Genomic DNA, 18,877 nt, shown 5'->3' with positions numbered 1-18,877 from the left:
TATATAAAATATAAAATAAATATACACAGGAGTTTTGAGTTTAACTACTGCTCAGAGTTTTGTTCTTTCATTAAATGCTTGTTTTTGAGTCTTTACTACAATTATTAACAATTAATCAGTTAGGTAGAGATTATTTCAGTAATGAATTAGTCATGATTAATACAATTAATCTTTTCAGTATTTGTCCAAAATAAACAGTGGAATCAAACTTTACAACACATTTAGTTTGTTATGCAACTCTTGTTTTCTGGCGCCACCATCTGGTGAGAGTTTATTACTAAACTGTAGCTTACAGGTCTGATGCTGCCGGCGCCGCTCTCTGGGTATTTAGGAGGTTGAGGGGATCCTTGAACTGGACCTGAAGGAAAGACAAACATTCAGATTGTTCATCTTTCATCTCTGTGAGCTCTTTGTTTTCACCGCAGACAAAGCAGCTGATCTTACTGTGATACGGGCTCTTGTGCGGCGCCGGCGGAGGCCGGTGGTGTCCGTTGTGGTAAGATGGTGGCCGGCCGACGGGAGAGGCGGCGGCGCTGCACGGACTGGACCCGGGAGAGGCGGCGGTGGGAGTCTGCAGGGGGCTGCTGTGGAGAGGCGCCGCCTGGAAGGGACTGCAGGGGGAGCGGTCGCTCTGAGCCACGGCCGAGGGAGAAGCCTTAAAACGCAAAACGCAACGTCACAAACCGACACGCTGCAAACTGGATCGACTTCTGCACAATTCAAGCTTTAAACACAACAGCAGCTCCATTTATACAGGGATCTTTACATTTTATAAAATTTAAACACTTTTTAAGCATTTCAAGGTAAGTTTTCAAACTTTTACATTTCTTTGAAGGTAAAAACAATACAAACAAACTAAGAGAAGACTCATATTCAATATATCATATCATATTCAGAGGTGGTAGAGTAACCAAAAGTTGAACTCAACTAAGAGTAGAAGAACTTCAACATATTTTTACTGAAGTAAAAATAAAAAGCAGCAATCTAAGAAATTACTCAAGTAAGAGCAAAAAAAGTACAGAGTAACTGATGAAAAACATTTTATACTTAAAAATTACATCATCAGATGGAGTGGAACTATTGGTATTTTAAGGATCAGGATAAAACATATTTCATACAAGTAAAATCAGGTGAAATATTTGTTTTTCCAAATCAATTTCTTTCTATATAAAAATTATGAAACTTATGAAAACTGTCTGGTGGATTTTTGGTTAGAACATGTTTGTTCTTTTTTCAAGAGAAGCAATACTTCACAATCAAGTACAAGTAAAAAAGTACAGGGTAGTAAAAGTTCTCCTAAAAGTACATTTTATCCAAAAAGTTACTCAAATAAATGTAACTGAGTAAAATCATTTCTACCCAACTCTGATTTTTTGTTAGTGTAACTAATAACATCTTGTGATTGTATTCTACATTCTACAGCGGGGACAGTATAAGTTAAAAATAGCAACATGTGATGTTTTGAAACGTCTCTCACACACCTGACTGGTCGGAGAACAAAAAACGAATTTGACAAAAAAATAAAATAAAATAAAAAATTCAATAACCTTGTTTAGTGTATAATACATAAGCCAAACTTTATATCAATTACACAGACCAATAAGTCATAGAGAAGTTAAGAATAATAGATATTCATTACATTGAAACAATCCAAGCAAATTATGTTCAGGTTAAGAGCCTTCCTGCTCAAATTAAATGCTTAGACAAAGAAAGTTCCAAAAAAAAAAAAAAAAAATCTAAAAATTTTTTCTGGCATTTTACAAATGAAAATAATTTAAACAATTCTAACTAACCTAAAACAAGAAAGTCTGATTTAACTTCAGACAGTGAGAAAGAAAATGTATCTGTCTTTTTATTGTGTATGAAAATATCTGGTTTCAACTGTACATAAAGTTTTCAAGGCTTCAAGCACCCATATGGCCGTGTTTTAGTATCAGCAGCCCACCTGCGCGCCGCCTTCTTTCTGTCCATCTCCGTTTTCGATGACTCCAGTGAGATCTTCCACCAGGACGGCAGGAAAGACGCCGACGGCGCCGTTGAACTCCCCCTCCCAGAAACCGTCGTCCTCATGAGTCTCTCTGCTCAGGATGCGGATGATGGCGCCTTCGGGGAACGAAAGTTCTTCGGCCGTTTGACCCGCGTAGTCGTACAGAGCCTTCGCAAACGACACTGATATAAACAGATTATTGTCATGTTATATGCTTGTCTGATGCTGATCAGCAGTAGTGTTGGGTTTGTGGGCCTCACCGCTGGAGTCTCCGTTGACGGAGCTGGCAGGCAGTTCGGTCTCGGGTTCGGTGGAGTTGCTGGATGAGTGGGAGCGGGCGTCCAGCGAGGCCAGCGACTGCAGCATGCTCAGCAGGCTGTTGGAGGACGGCAGCTGCAGGTATTTCTCTGGGACATAACCGACCTGTCCACTGCGGTTTCTGGCCTGCAGAGATAAAAGTGTCAATAAATATATATCTGTAAAGACAGAGCCATGTTTCAATCCTTATGAGGGATTCCTAAAGAATCCCTCATATGGACTCATATCTGCACCCCTGTTTCATCCTGAATGAAACAGGGGTGCACAAACTTTCTATATACACATACATGAATGTGCAGCATCATCTTACCTTGAGCCAGTCCTCCATATCTCCATCATCAATAACCTCCAGGATCTCCTGTTCCTCGATGGTTAGTTCATCTGGCTGAGATGCCTGCAGGCAGCAGTTTAAACTGACTTCAGTTTTCCTCTGTTATAATCCAACTCCACTGTTTACCTTGTCCTCTTCCAGCTGCTCGGTCAGCTCTCTGTTACCTTGTAGGAGTAAAGCACTTTGCAGGTGAGCGGATAGTTCTTCAGGGTGCTGGAGGGACTGGAGCTGCTGTCGTCCAACACCTCACTGCTGTCCTCCGTCTCCTCCTCGTCTTCCCGCTCCAAATCAGCTGTTCCCTGAAAAAAATTACATCTTCACTTCTGCTAAATGTCACTTTAGTTAAGCACAAAAAACTGTTTTTAGAGCCATTTCCATAACAGTAGACAAAAACATTGAGTTTTGCTTGAATAAGTCAGGTTTGGGGTCTTACGGAAAGTGAAGGATCATGGGTATTGAGGTTGTTCCAGCGCTCGTTCTCCAGCTCCTCCATCACCTGGTTCATCGCGCTCTTCAGCCACGTTTCCACGGCAACTCCCGCCTGCCGCAGGAGGTCCAATCGGGCCTCAGCCTTCACTTTCACAGTCTGCCATTAAATGATAAATGGCCATTTTATTTGCATACCAATGTGGCAGCAAGACATTTACAGCTTCTACTGTTAATTTAGCAAAGCAACCAACAATTATTTTAGGTATTTATTATTGGATCGATTATTTTGATGGTTAATCAGAGACAAAAACAGGCACATTTTGCAGATTTTTGATTTAACCACTTAAGACTTTTTTATACAAAATAAAAAAACCACAAATAAATAATTGAATTCCCTTTTAAATTAGAAAATAAAATTGTTCTTCCCTAAAATGTAATAACAGCATTTATTTGGTATACACTGATCCATTCATTATGTTTTAGATGAACCTATTAACTGGATCGCAAAAGGTTCTGAACAGAAAATCTTTTCCTACTAAGAATTTGAGCCAGAATTTGAAAACGATGCCACTGGAGGAGTTCTGGGTATAACATGTTTACAGAAAAAGAAGAGTTTTTAAAATAAAAGTGCATATTGTTTTTATATTTCTGGTAATTGCTGCTCTGACCGTATTTTTTTTCCAGCAGATTACCCTTTTTAGAGTCTGTACACTACAGTTAACCATTAATTGATTACTAAATTCGTTGACAATCATTTTAACTACTTGAAATGATTAGTTGAGCAGTCTGGTCTGCTCTGCATCCTAAGAACCAGAACCAAACACGGAGAAGCAAATTTCAGCTTCTACGCTCCACAAATCTGGAACAAACTTCTAGAAAACTGCAAAACAGCTGAAACACCGAGTTCATTTAAATCTAGACTAAAAACCCAGCTGATTGATTAACAAGTGGAACATCAATGGTTTTAATTTTAGCTTTCCAACTTCAATTTACTCCTTTTTTATATTTTCTCCATATAAAGCAATTAGAATTGTCTTGTTACTGAAATGCATTATATAAATAAAGTTGCCTTGGCTTAAATTTTCCTCTAATGGAAATGTCTGACATTCCACATGAATGAATGAATGAAAGGTTTATTAGACCTTCAGCATGTCACTTCACCTCTCTAACCAGCAGATGGCGGGCTGGAGACAGTATATGTGAGAACAAGAGTGAGATTTAGGGTGCATTCACACCATCCCAGAATTAGAGTCTTGAATCAGACTCCAATAAATTTGTCTAGAAAGTCCGATTTGTTAGGGAGGCGAGAATGCAAATTTGAATTCCAAAACGGACTAAAAACGTGAACTCTGATCCGCCTAAAAACCTAGGTCTCGATCCGGTTGAAGTGAACTCTTGCACGGTTGAAAGCATATCTGAATGCAACCTGACTAGGAACCGTTCCTGAAGCAGGAAGTGGACTACAGTGCAGGGCATTCTGTGTCATAACAAACGTGAGTTTCCACCGTTAGCGGAAAAAATGGCTTGTGGTCAGACGTACAGTTGCACAGTGACACACCAAGGTAAAAAGACTTCGCCATCAATACATCAAAATCCATGACATGCTAAGGACAAGTGGAAGTTCAGGAGACGCGAAGGACAAGTTTCCTTGGTATGATGAACTAGATGCTATTCTTGGCACTCGATCCAGGAGCAACACGCAACATGTTGTGGAGTCCTACCAAAGATAGCATCTGCTTTTTGTCTTCTTCGGAGGTTTTAGTGTTGATTCCTTCAGTAGACGTTGGTGCAGCGCCACCACAGGCAATGGTGGGAACAGGTTTTTCAGTTAGTTTGAGTGGTTTGACACAGTGCAGTGTGAATGCGAACTACAGTCCTGAAAATGTAACTAATGTTGCAATTTTGATCCCCAATCGAACCGAGTCTACCGGATTATCAGGTGTGAAAGCACCGCTAGAAGAGATTTCATCGTTTCACCTCTGACCGCCGAAGACTCTGCCGGGCCACCTCCATCTTGGTCTCCACCTCGCCGCCGCTCTGCTCAGACGTATCCTGATTTCCGTACTCCTCCAGGGCCTGAAAGCAAACCACGAGGAAACATTGTCATGGTTACATCACAGACATCCAGAGTGTGAACAACAGAAGTGTGACTCATCTGAAAATGAAAGAGATAAGAGGTGATGAAACTCTGACCTGAGTCATCTCTCACATGGTGGTATAATCAAGCATACATTTACAACCTCTGGGTTTATTTTTACCAAACTAACACGTCCTGCAGCTCGACAGGAAGAGGGACAGATTCCAGTTCAGTGAAGGAAAACAACACGTCAGACTAGAGATCAAGGAACAGATATGTGTTAAAACTGTAGAGAAAACTAATTTTGCTCAGCAACAATATATTTAAATTTTGGTGCGAGTTTCTTTAGATCCACAAATCCAAACTGCATGATTTCCCATTATTAGTGTAAATCTTGCAATAAATGGTAAATAAATCTTGGAAATCTAAGCTCTAAACAAATCCTGGATTTTTACAGCCATCTGGGACTTTAAATGGCCCAATATCCATAGAAAATCCCAAACAAAACAAGTGTTAATTCCAAATGCAAAACATAATTATGTTGCTTTGGTTCAAAACAAGAGCTTTTAATCTGAAGGTGACCAATATTGTTTTTGTTTGGTAGCTATATTAGCACCCTTGTATGTTTTTAATAATATGCTGACTAAATATGGGCTGAACAGTGCATTTCATTGCTGTACCATTAATAATAATGCAAAGGACTGTTATTTTCATATGTCATAAATACACACTCTGCATGTCAATAAGATATTCAGTCTCACAGCTGACACAGATAGTAGAGCACAAGACACTGAAGTTCACACTGACAGGTGGAAACAATAAATAACACAAGTTTAGAGTAATTGTTTACTCGAGTCAGGTAAAGAGTCTGTGTGAAGAACAGGATGCAGTTCTCAGGGCTTCATTTCAAAAGTACTTTATTTATTTCAAAGGGAAACTAAATGTTGCAACTTAAATCATCCAAGTATCTTCAAAAAGTCATTGTGGATGGTGATGCTGCAAAAAGAGGGATCTCCAGTAGCAGTCAGTCTTGCCAGAGAATGAAAAAACCTCTGACTGAACACTGTTGCTGTATGACAGTCTCATGACTATTACAACATGCTAATAGCTTAATATCTAGACAGCAGAGACAAAATTTCACAATAACATGTCCTGAGTGACACCATCAGTTGTTGGAAAGCTCTGCTAACCCACCTCATTTGCTTTTGCTGCTCCTCTTTAAGTTTCTGACTAATCGCTTGGTTAGAAAACAGCAGAAAGACGTTGGAATTGGGGATATGACATAAAAAAGGCCCATTTCACAGCTTTTTAAACACCCACTGGGTTATCTTACACTAAATATACATTCATCAATACAGTTTGTGATCTTTGATACCTTCTGTTAAAAAAAAAAGGGTAAATTGCAGTGCTTTATTTGCACCTAAAACGACCCGAGATTAAAACCTTTTTTTTACAACACAGTTTAAAATCTCACAAACAGTGACATGGCCATTTTTGACTTGTGCATTCATCTGCAAGTAACGCAAAAAAAAATAAAATAAATATATATATATATATATATATATATATATATATATATATATATATATATATATACACACACACCACTGGCAGCTAAAATGTTAAAGATAAAATATGCAATTTAAAACTAAATCAATATAAAAACAATTTCTTCTGGTTCTTATCATTTGGATAAAGTAATCAGAAAAATATGGAAATACTAACATCATTCTATATTCAGATTTCTTTTGACGATATTTATGTCCACATTTGTCCAGTGGATGTTTTATTTCTAAGCTCTATTGCTCCACATTTTAGCTCAGGCACATCTAATCTAAAACTAAAAATGAGACCAAATATCTGAATTTGAAGAAATGAATAAATAAATCTCATATTATTTTCCTCATTCCTCTGTTTTTTTAGCAAACAGAAATAATTTATAGTGATTCTAACAAGAGAGAGTTGGTTTAACATCAGACAGTGAGAAAAAAGTGGACATGTCTTCTAACATTTAATGATTTAAGTGATATTTTTACAGGACAGCATATGAGACACCAAGCTGTGTTTGATTTCCTCCTCACCCTCTGTGTGTGGATAATGCTTTTGTACTCTCGTGCTACGCGGCTCGCCCACTTCCTCGCCTCTTTATCCAGGCTGTGCTCCTCGGCCGTTCCGCTCTCTTTCTGCAGCTCCATCACCTGAGACATAAAAACACCAGCATGAAAAAGATTAAATCCTGAAAACTTGATCATTTTGATAGACTTTAAGTATAATTTTCCTGTAGAAATTCTGTGAATCTTTGCAAAAATAAAAAAATAAAATAAAAAACAAAAAAAAGCAGCTCTTCCAAAAAAGTTCTCTTTGATGTAAATGTATTCCTCTAGGGGGCGCTGTTGAACATGTTCAAATCATTTTAGGTTATTTCTCCCCTTCAGTCTGATTCCAAACTTACAAATTGCTGCCCACAACTCCAGCCTGGAGCTTACTGGCATCTGCTTCTCTGCATGGAAACCAAACTGAGCTCAAACATATTTTATGTTTTTCTCCTTCCCAAAATAATAACAATAATAAAAATAAATAAAAAATAAGATTTTTGGACAACACAGCATAAAAACAAAGAGATGGTTTTAAAAATATAAAAAGCTTCGTATATATATTTGGATCGGTCTGATGCTGTTGAAAAGATTTAATATGATGAAGGTAAAAAAAAAATATATATATATACTGAAATTTTATTTTAGTTTTATATAAAGAGTGAGTGAGTTAATGAGTTACTCAGGAGGCTGTTGGTGACCAAACAGAAAATGAGTTAGTTGATCCCACAAAGGTAGCTTAGCTGGTTGTGAGAGGTTGAGAGACTAAAGTCTTTCCTCTGCCTACATCCCCCAGAATGCTGTGCGGTTCTGGATCGGGGTTCAGTGGAATTGCATATTCTATCAGACGTATCATCTATTGATATTAGTCACATCTATCACGACATACTAATTAAATGTCCAGCCCTAGTTTTATAGAAAGTACCATTTTGAGTCATAAAGACAAAAAACAGGGTTAAGATGTAACAGTGTGTCTATGGTGTAAACTTTTCTCTTCATTAAGTTTTGAGTAAATGGATCCACATGACATCAGGGCAGTGTGTGCATGTGTGTGTGTTGAGGGAAGAGGCCAGGGTGGTGGGGGGCTGAGGTCAGTGCACTCTGATGAAACACACACACAATGCCTCCTTTTCACAGATGGCCCGTTCACAGGGCTCGGCCTGCTTCCCATCCAGCTATGTTCCTCACCGGATCCCCTCGTCGGCAGCGAGAGGCGCTGGACGGAGGAAAGGAGAGAGAGAGGGAGGCGCTGCACCACTAAAGTTTTCTTTAGGAACAGGCTGCTGCTTGTTTGGCCTCCAATCAAAACAACACGAGCATTTGCAGTTCGAACAAATTGTCCAGTGTTGTCCAATGGAGCAGTGGAGAAAAGGAGCGCCAGTGATGGGTGATCTGCTCCTTCTTTCATGAGTCGTTAGAAAATCAGGGGAACATCTGAACTCCAGACTCATCTCAAAGGAACATCCTAAAATATGTTTGGATCCTGTGTTTGTTTAAAGCAGGGTAAAAAATCGTCCAATCAAAGTGACGTGAATGAGGGGAAATGTCCTTCAGACATAGCAGGTCTGAGGAGATGAAGAGAAAGTCAGAATGAAACTTAGCGGCCATTTTAGGATGGATTTGATTCACATTCTTCATTTCTGTCAAAACCACAGAGTTATCTAACATAAAAACTAAACTTAACAATAACCTTGATATGAAAAAATGTATCATAACTGATGGATGGATGGACTGAAGAACAGATGAATGGATGAATGGATGCAACCTTTATCTGATGAAAAAGAAGATAAAACCTGGAAATTCAAACATTTTTCATTCTTCTTGTTTCAACGTTTCCAAACCTTGAAAATCCTTAAATCACATAATCTAGCCTGAGTAGAAATCCAGAAAAAACTATAACTGATAAACAATTTTAGAGTTTAACTTTTAATCAACAGCTGCACCTCTGTGTTGCAACAATTATGCAGTTAATAAAGCTCCTTGCTGCTGGGTTTCACTTTCAACACAACATGCTAAAAAACGCTAAACAACCATGGGAAACCCTTTCGGAACCATGTATCCTTTTTATTTTCTGATTTGTATTGGTCTGAGGCATTGTTTAAGCAGAGAGTGAGCGCTCCCGTCAGCTGTTTCTGAGCTCAGTGTAAACGCTTCCACATGCCGCATTGTGTTGGAATTTCCTAATAAAAAACATGCAAAACAAAGAATCAATCAATCCAAACAAAGACAACACAATCCAACCACTTCTGGTAATCCACTGATTTCTAGGATTTCTTAAAATTCTTTTCCCGTCATTAACAACCCAGTTGGACGCATTTCCTTCTTTTGCTATAAACCGCTGTTGACATTAGTTGAATCATTCATATTATCTGGATTTTATGTCCCACTTGCTCGTAAACATGATAAATATGAAGATTTCAAAACAAACCCGGAGTGATCGACACCCACCGGAAACTTTGTTTACGAGAGGGCGACATTTCTGCGAGTCATAGAAACGTTTCTGTGGGGGGAAAAGCTGTTTACGACTGTCAGAACAAACTTTTAGCAGTGAATAAATCTGCAAACAACTGCTTACAAAAGGAATTTCAACACATTTTCTCCCAGATCCTGATAAAATTTTGCATTCTAACCAAAAAGTCTGATTACCAGAGTGAAACAAAGAACCTAGCTTTAAGTTGTATTAGAAAAAGAACAAATTGAGTAACTATTTCATATTTTTCCAATAAAATTCACGAACTAGAAAAAGGGAAGGGTGTTTCTAATGCTAAAAAAAACAAAAACAAAGGGAAGCTGGGCATTTGTTTTCAAACAAAAACGTTTATGGTCTGCAAAGTTTTTCTAATACTTTTGATCTCAAAAAAAAAAAAAAAAGACGTACAACTCAGAAAATTAGAATATCATCAAAAGATGAGTGCTATATCCAGAAATACTGGTAGAAAGTTGAGTGGAAGGAAAAAGTATGATGAAATAGGTTGAGTTTTCATCCTTTGGAAGCCATAAATATCAAAACTACAAGAAGAAAATGCTTGAAATATTTCGCAAAAAAAATTGACAAAATTTAGAACTTTTTCACAACATTCAAATACCTGTACCTATTATATAACCTATGTATACCCAATAATGAACTCAAAACAAACATAAATGGAAGAAAATAAAATCACATCAAAACAGGAAATGAATGCATTTCCTGTTCTACATAAACATGATTTCTGAAGCGTTTCTGATATTAATTGCTATTAAGCCCATATTAAATCTCACAACACTTAGTAATGAGAAACAGCTGGTTTGAAGTGAAACAACGCTCTTCATTAGACTTCATGAAGGCCGTTAAAGCTTCAGGCTTATAAAAACAGAGGCACAGAGGTTTCCCCTTAGAGTCTGGATTTTATTCTCACAGTAAGAGCAATTTATTAAGCCCAAATTAATATTATTATTAACAATATTATTGTTATTCTGTTACATGGTCTGCATTTGTGATAAAGGTGGATTATAAAATCTTTTCATTACTAATTATTGCTTTATTTATGTATTTACTTTGAACATGATAGAAGTATAAAATCACACACATGAACAAGGAATGCAGAAGACATATTTTTGTACAATAATCTTAACATGCTCAAAAAGCATGTTAAGATTAATACAGCACTTAATTTTCATGCAAGTTAAGTGCTGTATTTCAGTGCTAATTTTAGCTATCGTCACTTTGTAACTAGTTTATTTGATGTTTCTATTTTCTGATATAACGTAAGCACAGGAAATCTTGGTAACAGTTTTTGTTGGATATTAATAGGCTAGCCTTTCCACTGTTATTTTTCAGATACAGTACATGCAGTTATTCCCTGCCTTTCTTAAATGCTCTCCTTTCTTTCCCATTTTCAAGAGCAAACTAATAAAAGGCCCAAAAAAACAGAATATTTTGGATCATTCAAAAGGTCAGGCTGAACAACTTAAAGAGGCATTAAAAATATTTCACTTTACAAAACTTCTGAGCAGCTCTAAAAAGTGTAAAACTGGTGATTTTGTATTAAAATGTTTTAAAAAGCAGAATAAATGTTCTCATAGTAAGAAGTTTTACTAATGTGCCGAAATCCACAAGCTCAGGTTTATGGCTTGTTTTGGCTCGTTCCACCGTGTCAAAGCGGGTCGGCAGAACCGTTCAGAGCTTCAGCAAACAACAGCTGTTGTTCGGCGTGAAACGATGACCCAGATTTGGTCCTGCAGTCCGACAGTCAGCTTTTATTCCCACACTTCAGAGAAGTTGTGCAGCGGCTACATGTGTGACAGCTGCACATGGAAAACAAACAGTGTGAACAGTTCGTGTCAAAACCTGAATTCTGCACTTTCAGCTGATTTCACAACTAACCTTTACCACTACAGGTAATCGCTGGGTGTAAAATCAGAGATATAATCTAACAGCAGATGATGGTTTGGTGCCTGTGTGGTCCGTCAGCCCTGTGGGGGTTTTCCATGGAAATCTGACCAGGTCACATGTAACGTATACATATCGCTTTAACCAGGACAAGGGTTAGTCGGCTGCTTTAGCAGATCATATAATTATCAAATAAATAATGAACAAGTGCAAATTAGCATGCTCCCTGATTGTGCAAGACAATATTCGGTGGAATAAATTTTATTTTCATGGTTTGAACCAAATGAAGTAAAAGAACTTCTGCATCATCAGATGAAAACCTCGAATCCCAAACTGTACAAATCAAAATAAAACATTATTCTTTCCTCAAGATAGAAACTACTTTAAAGCTTTGTGGTTGGTTGAGTTAAAATATATATACACTGCTCAAAAAAATAAAGGGAACACTCAAATAACACATCCTAGATCTGAATGAATGAAATATTATCATTGAATACTTTGTTCTGTACAAAGTTGAATGTGCTGACAACAAAATCACACAAAAATCATCAATGGAAATCAAATTTATTAACCAATGGAGGCCTGGATTTAATCCTTAAAAAATACAGGTGTGGCTCAATGAATTATAATATCATACATGCATCCTCCTTTCTCAGGGTCTTGAAGGTCTGGTCTGGAGTTTCCCAAAATTCAATGTCAAAATATTTTGTTTCTGTAACATTGGCTGACAAAGAGGGAGAGGAGAAGAGCTTTAAATATAAGTACATTAAAATCTGGCTCTTCAAAAATTTAAGGTAAGGCTGGACCGTCACTCCTGGATTGGTTGCTTTGCTAACATTAGCCAATAGCGTTTCAAGTAGCATAATGCCCATCTATTTCTGCTTCCCAACCTGCATTTTCTTTAGAAAATTTTAGATTTGTTCTATGGAAATTTCCAAGATTAATGTCAGAATAAAGTCAGAAGTATCTACCTTAAACTGAATTGTTTTCATTCCATAATCCAATACTTTTCCAGACTCAAATTTCTAGATTCTTTTCTAGTTATATTAATCTTCCTAACACTCAACCATAAAATATTCACCTCAATCTGCTGAGACTCGAGTATGAAACACGAGTCTCAAACTCAAGACTCTGACTCAAGTTGCACTGAAGTCCCAAAAATAAAATTTAACTTGGATTTAAGCCCTAAAGACTTTAAAAGAAAAAGACTTGTGAACACCTCTGGTTTCCACACATCCTGAATCAACAACATGCCAAAATCACCTCATGTTTTTTTCTGATTTCACTTCCTATTTGGCATCTGGACCCCCTCAGACCACCTCTACTTCCACATCTGCAACTCTTTTATTAGTCTAATAAAGATTGAAGCATCACACTGTAAAAATACATGTGTAAAGCAGCTTATAAAGTTACTCTTACCTTTATTTTATTTGTAAAAATTCCCAAAAATAGCTTTTTTCAGTGTGGCATTTCTACCAAACTCTGTTCAAGTTGAATCTGAAGTTTAAAGCTAAAAAAGCTCATTAAATGGACTTTCTCAACTTTTGAATGACAGTAGATTTGTCTATAAGTCAAAAACTAAAATACTGATGGCTAAAGTGTTTAAAATGAAAGTTGTGATGTTTTAGTCAAATATAAGAAGTGTCACTTAAATATAAAATGAAGTAAAACCCATATTATTATTATTGTCCTTTGAAAAACAAAACATAATGATAAACTGTCAATTTTCCATATTTAATTTTCTTTATTCACACTTTTTTGGAAAATGGTCATAGAAAATTCTAGATTTTTCCGGACTGATAAAAGCCGTAAACACCACAAACAGACACAAATACATGTAGTAAATCTATACATATTGTTTTTCAGTTTCAGCTGAGTATTTATCTGTTAATAATTATTTGTGATCCAATAATTAATAAATGGTGTAGCTGAACACCTCACTTGCAAAATAAAACCTTTCCTCTGACTTTACGTGTCCGTTTTTCTAGCTGCAGATGGAAACCCAGATTCTGCTCATTAGTTCTGCACATAAACCTTCTGGGTGTGTACAGGTTTAAAACAACACTGGATTCGTTCTGTACGCATGTGAGGCAACCCAAAGCGTCCTGAAAGCATGAATGTATGCATCTTTACACACCTAGAGGTTAATGTGTGAGGTTTTGGCAGTGCAGACCTACAGAACTGAGCAAGCTTACAGAGCAGTGGAACGCATTTAAAACATGCATAGAAATGAGTTCCAGTTTTAATTTTCTTGTGGAGGAGATGACTGATTGTAAAGTTGGAAGGGCAGACAAATAACAGAAAATCAGCATTTACCTTGTCTGAGTCAACGGGCTGATACAGGAAATCTGAGGCTTGTTGAAACACAGGATTCTTCTGCACAAACGTCTGCTGGTGAAACTCCTGGAGAAGCTGCAAATTACAAACAAGAACCAATTCAAACACTGAGTAGATGCCGGGAGGTGCCAAAACTGGGACCAAGCAGAAACAAAACTGCATTCAATATGTTTGTACCTAAAGAGGAACAATTTAGAGTCAGCATACAGCTTTAGTCATTACAGCTAGAAACTAGTAATCAGGCCTGAAATCACATTTCAGACCTCTTAGGGTTCATTCCTCCCTAGGGTTCACTCTTAGGGTGGAGTGAACCCTAACAGTCATATAAAAACAATTACAAAGTCGGCCTTCTGTCACCTGAAGAACGTTTCCAGGATTAAAGAACTACTGACTCAGAAAGAGCTAGAGAAACTCATCCATGTGTTTATGTTTAGTTGCATTGATTACTGCAGCAGTGTCTTCACAGAACCAAACATGGAGAAGCAGAATTCAGCTTTTATGCTCCTCTAATCTGGAACAAACTTCCAGAAAACTGCAAAACTGCTGAAACAGTGAGTTACTTTAAATCAAGGCTAAAAATTTTTTGATTAATAAGAACTGAAACATTAATGATTTTCCTCTGGACTTTACAACTTTTCATCACTTTCCTATGTTATATCAGTACACCAAGATGTTTTGTCTGATGTTTTGATCATGAAAAGTGTTTCGAACTACCTTGTTGCTGAATTGTGCTCTACTCCCTTGCTCTCCTGCTCCAATGATTTGCTCATACTGTGTGGTGAGAAGAAATAAAAATCCCTCTTTGGGTCTAGAGACGCAAACTGACCCGAACAAACGTGAGCGGCTTTGGAGCGTGTAACTGAGCAGCGGCAAGTAACTCTAACCGCTTCAGTTAATCAGGAGAACCTGAAGCAGCCGAGTTCAGCTCAGGTTCATGAAACTGATCCGACGTTTACACATTTTGATCTATTTAAAAAAAAAAAACTCTTTACAATTTACCACTGAATTCATTTAAATTACTATGACTGTAAGATTCTTAAAGTTGGGTTTGTCTGACTGTCGGTCAAAAAAGCATCAAAAATACACATTAACATAGAAAAAACCCCAATGTGAATCAAAACTGTGAAGTAAAAATAGAAAAACTTGTGCTTTTTTCCCCCTTAAGATGTCAAATTCATCTAGAAATGAAAGTTGTTTTTTTTTTGTTTTGTTTTTTTTGAGAAAATGTGCTCTATAGCCGCATTATTTTTCTTTTAATAAACATGGTCTTAATACTCCACCACCTAAACCAGACCCAGTTCGAAAACCTCAGATTCAGTTTAAAAACTAAAAGGCCTTTAAGTAAAAAACATAAAAGTAAACAGATTTCGTTTGAATTTGAATAATTGCAGATTCTCCAAATAACAAACTAACAAAACAATAAGTTGGACAAAGACATTTTTTGATTTGGCAAGTCAAAGTTTCTAATGATAAATATACGTAAAAAGTCATTTATGCCATTTTAAATTCTGTCTTTTAGAATACGATAAAAGTAGTAAAGGTATTTTCTTTTTTGCATATGAATCCAGGAGCGTGACTGGAAGAGACTTTATTTATAAAAAATAAAGTCGAATTCAATGTTTTCCAGACTTTAGATCAAATACATAAATGTAAACACTTTGGCTCATTAGTATTCTAGCATTAGAATCTGTTAAATAACCTTCATCTGGGTGCAATAAAGGCTCCTCTAATGGTTACAATCAGCTCTCTTTCCTGCAGCTGCAGCTGTTGCCCTCCATAACTACAGTGAAATGTGCCCACATGTTTGACCTCTAACTGTTTTTCTAAGCTCACCCAATAGTTCAACCACAAAGCTGCAACACTTTAGATAAGGCGGCTTTGTTGAGAGTTAAACTTCAACTTATTATGTCAGAACTGAAGCACTTTATGCAATAATTTATTTAAAGATAAATATTAAGTGGTGCTCTGCTTGATTCCAGGTGAGGGCAGAAAAAACTCACCCCGGCTGAGCTGTTCAGCAGCTGGGTGAAGGAGTCGTGCACCGCCTGGTGCGTCTCCAGCTCAGTGTGACAAAGCGAGACCAGGTAATCTTTAACCTGCTCGTAGATTCGACCGTCTAACACCTGAAACACGGGAGGAAAACAGAAAGTGTTGTTATCTCTGTGGGACATGAGGATCCGCAGCCGTTTAGATCCGGTTTGAACCGGCGGTCGCACCTTGATGCAGTCCTGGAGGTCTGCGCTGTAGTAGCGCTGCAGGTGAGCGTTGGAGGCCGCCAGGGTGAGAAGATAGTCGTTTCTGGCATGAGTTGCTTTGGAGTTGCATTCACTTCTCTTTGCTTTCAGCTGAAATGAAACCAGCAAAAACACAGTTAGCTGAGTTAAACATTGTCTAGATAATAAGAAGGAGCTCTTCTAAGGTGTCAATATCCTACCTTTACACTGGCCCTCTGCAGACTGGAGCGTGACTGGAAGAGACTTAGTTTTGACCTGAAAAATACAAAAATCAGATGTTGAAACTTGCAGTAGAAATACTTATTTTACAGTGAAAAGGTGGTTTAAATTAAAACAAGCAACATTTCTAACAGCCAGTTGAAGCTAAAGCAAAGCTAAGTGATTAATATGGAGTGCTGAGCAAAGTTGCTTTTATTTTTGACTCCTAAAGACTCGGGATGCATAAAGAGATACATTGAAAACAATGCAGACTGAAAAAACTAAAATAATAAAATCTTTCAAATTGAAAAGTTGTTCAGAACTTTATTTTCAAATCTTTTTCTACTATTTTTGTTTATTTTCAGTCACAAAAACACAAATGATCTATCATAAGTAAATATAAAAAAACAATTGATATATTTGGCACATTTTGGCAATTTTGCAAGCAATTAAAAAAAAGCTTGTATCATTTTTTTAGTCTCTAAATTTTTTTCAGTTTCAAAACTATTTTTTTAACAATCTCTATGACCCCAATTTACCTCCATAGTGGCACAAATGATCAGTATTGCCATCTGGGTCGGTTGGTGTTGGTCTTATGTTTTTAGAACATATTGGTACTAATATTAACCGATTAACTGATGCTTGTTTCCATCTTGTTGCTGTTTGTAGATGTGAGGGATTTGTGGGGCGTTTACCTGACACAGAGAAGCAACGGAAATATTCACTAAAACTGATAGAAAAATCATCTTGATTGCAACATATTTGTGTGACAGAGGTTAAAAAACTGGAAAACAATTTTTTTAAGAAACATTTTTCCTCATTATTTGTGTGGAAAGAGACGGTTCTGAAATAAAATAAGACTTTATGTGACGTGTTTGCTCACAGCGTCCTAAAGAAAGTATTACTGGTATAAGAACAAGCGATTCTCCAGCAGTTAATCCCTCCTGAAAGCATTTCTTTATGAAGTCAAGCCACAGCTTTTTTAAAACGTTCCTGATGGGCAGAAAAATGTCAGAAATGCAGTGAGTCACGGTGCCAGCTGCTCATGTTGTGTCAGGATGAAGAGGAGAGGGGCAGCTTCCTGGACTCGTCTGAGACATTTTTTCTGTTTGAAACCCATAAAAAAAACAGATTTTATATCTGCAGATCAGGCATCTTTGGGATAAAAGAGCACAGGTTCTGGCGTGTCCAGCTAGGGAGTGAATCAGTCGCTGGGAGGTGTGAATGAAATGGGAATTTTATGAGAATTCTACACCATGATGTTCTAGCTTTGAGCATTTTGGAGTTCCACAGCCCAACAGGAAGTGATTTTAACCAACACTTTGCTCTGTGAGCATTCAGATAAGCTGGTTTGGATCTGTCATACTTGGCCTCAAGCTCGGTCTTCTCCCGGACGGCCTGCGCCATGGTCTCAGCCTCCTGGTACTTCTTCCTGCTCTTGCTCAGCTCCTTCACCGAGTCCTGCAGCTCCGCCTGGATCACCGTCAGCTGTTCGATGCACTGCGGGGCCAAACACAGACACACACAACACATACATTCAAATGATTTATCCACCTGGAAAAACATGCAAATGCTCTTTATAAAAATGCACAAAAAACAGCTGAATACATGTGACATGTAGGAAACATGTAGGGCAAACAAGAGCAGCTTTGTGAGGTGTGAGCAGTGAAACACAGAGCAGCTCTTCTAATGTTTCTGAGCAAAAGGATCAGGAAGCAAACTGAAGCCTTTCACGTTCTGTCACACTGCAACCAGGCCTGTTGCAATAACCAATAAATCAATTAATCCCATGACAAATTAAAACAAGCTTAGTAATTTACATTTGCATAACTTAACATTTTTATCTTTTCTCTCTGTCTACTGAAAAAAACTCAATTGTTCATCAAAATTTAAAGTTTATTCATCTTTGAGATTGTGTTCCTGCATTATTATCCCATTACCATTATATTACTTCAAAATGGTCTCATAACAACAATATTATCTTTTATCACAATAACTTCTGGGACGATTTATTGTCCAGTTTTTTTTTTTTTTTATCATGACAGGCAATCCCAAACTTTAATGCATTTATGACAGTTTTATCTAAGAGACCGACACAAAGAGGGAGTGAGAGAGAGAGAGAGAGAGAAAGAAAGAGAGAGAGAGAGAGAAAGAAAAAAAACACAATTCAGAATCTGAAAAGAACGGACTGCATTTGAATTCTGCTCTTCTGAGTTGATGTTTTTCCCAGCTGCAGCGTTTTTTGGAATATTTCTCCACCAGCTTTATCTAATTTCCAAGATAACAGTTGTGTGCTTAAATATTATTTTATCAATCAAATCAAAGCAGTTTTTATCTCTATATAGCCAAAGTACATCCATCAGTCTCTCCAGTTTTTTGTGATTCTGCAATTGTGGAAATTCACACAAAATCAACAGATTCTCAAATTTTTTGCATTAAGGCATAATTGTGAGTTTGTTGTAAATTTTTAGCAAAAATGGTAATATATATATATATATATATAT

The 18,877-nt window shown here is 37.3% G+C and overlaps 1 protein-coding gene and 1 long non-coding RNA gene across 2 annotated transcripts in view; one reads left to right on the top strand and one right to left on the bottom strand.

Annotated features, from left to right (window-relative positions):
* Nucleotides 1-7,211, top strand: part of LOC107834738 (uncharacterized) — an 11,263-nt gene extending 4,052 nt beyond the window's left edge. Inside the window, exons 2-3 of the long non-coding RNA XR_001660552.1 lie at nt 1,613-1,614; nt 7,202-7,211. This is a non-coding gene — a long non-coding RNA (uncharacterized LOC107834738). The remainder of the gene's footprint in view (nt 1-1,612; nt 1,615-7,201) is intronic.
* The window catches only part of LOC103131283 (F-BAR and double SH3 domains protein 2-like), a 40,614-nt gene that overhangs the window by 3,574 nt on the left and 18,163 nt on the right, over nt 1-18,877 (bottom strand). The window contains exons 6-19 of the mRNA XM_007542888.2: nt 17,740-17,873; nt 16,376-16,430; nt 16,158-16,286; nt 15,942-16,064; nt 13,921-14,016; nt 7,224-7,340; nt 5,043-5,141; nt 3,070-3,222; nt 2,801-2,935; nt 2,616-2,699; nt 2,248-2,431; nt 1,946-2,169; nt 445-655; nt 294-358 (exon numbers count right to left, since the gene is read on the bottom strand). Coding sequence (XP_007542950.1) covers nt 294-358; nt 445-655; nt 1,946-2,169; nt 2,248-2,431; nt 2,616-2,699; nt 2,801-2,935; nt 3,070-3,222; nt 5,043-5,141; nt 7,224-7,340; nt 13,921-14,016; nt 15,942-16,064; nt 16,158-16,286; nt 16,376-16,430; nt 17,740-17,873 — 1,809 coding nt within the window. The remainder of the gene's footprint in view (nt 1-293; nt 359-444; nt 656-1,945; nt 2,170-2,247; nt 2,432-2,615; nt 2,700-2,800; nt 2,936-3,069; nt 3,223-5,042; nt 5,142-7,223; nt 7,341-13,920; nt 14,017-15,941; nt 16,065-16,157; nt 16,287-16,375; nt 16,431-17,739; nt 17,874-18,877) is intronic.

This window comes from Poecilia formosa, unplaced genomic scaffold, assembly GCF_000485575.1.
Source record: "Poecilia formosa unplaced genomic scaffold, Poecilia_formosa-5.1.2 Scaffold738, whole genome shotgun sequence".
Classification (NCBI taxonomy): Eukaryota; Metazoa; Chordata; class Actinopteri; order Cyprinodontiformes; family Poeciliidae; genus Poecilia; species Poecilia formosa.
The sequence above is the reverse complement of the archived record's forward strand: the minus strand, read 5'-3'. Positions and strand labels throughout refer to the sequence as shown.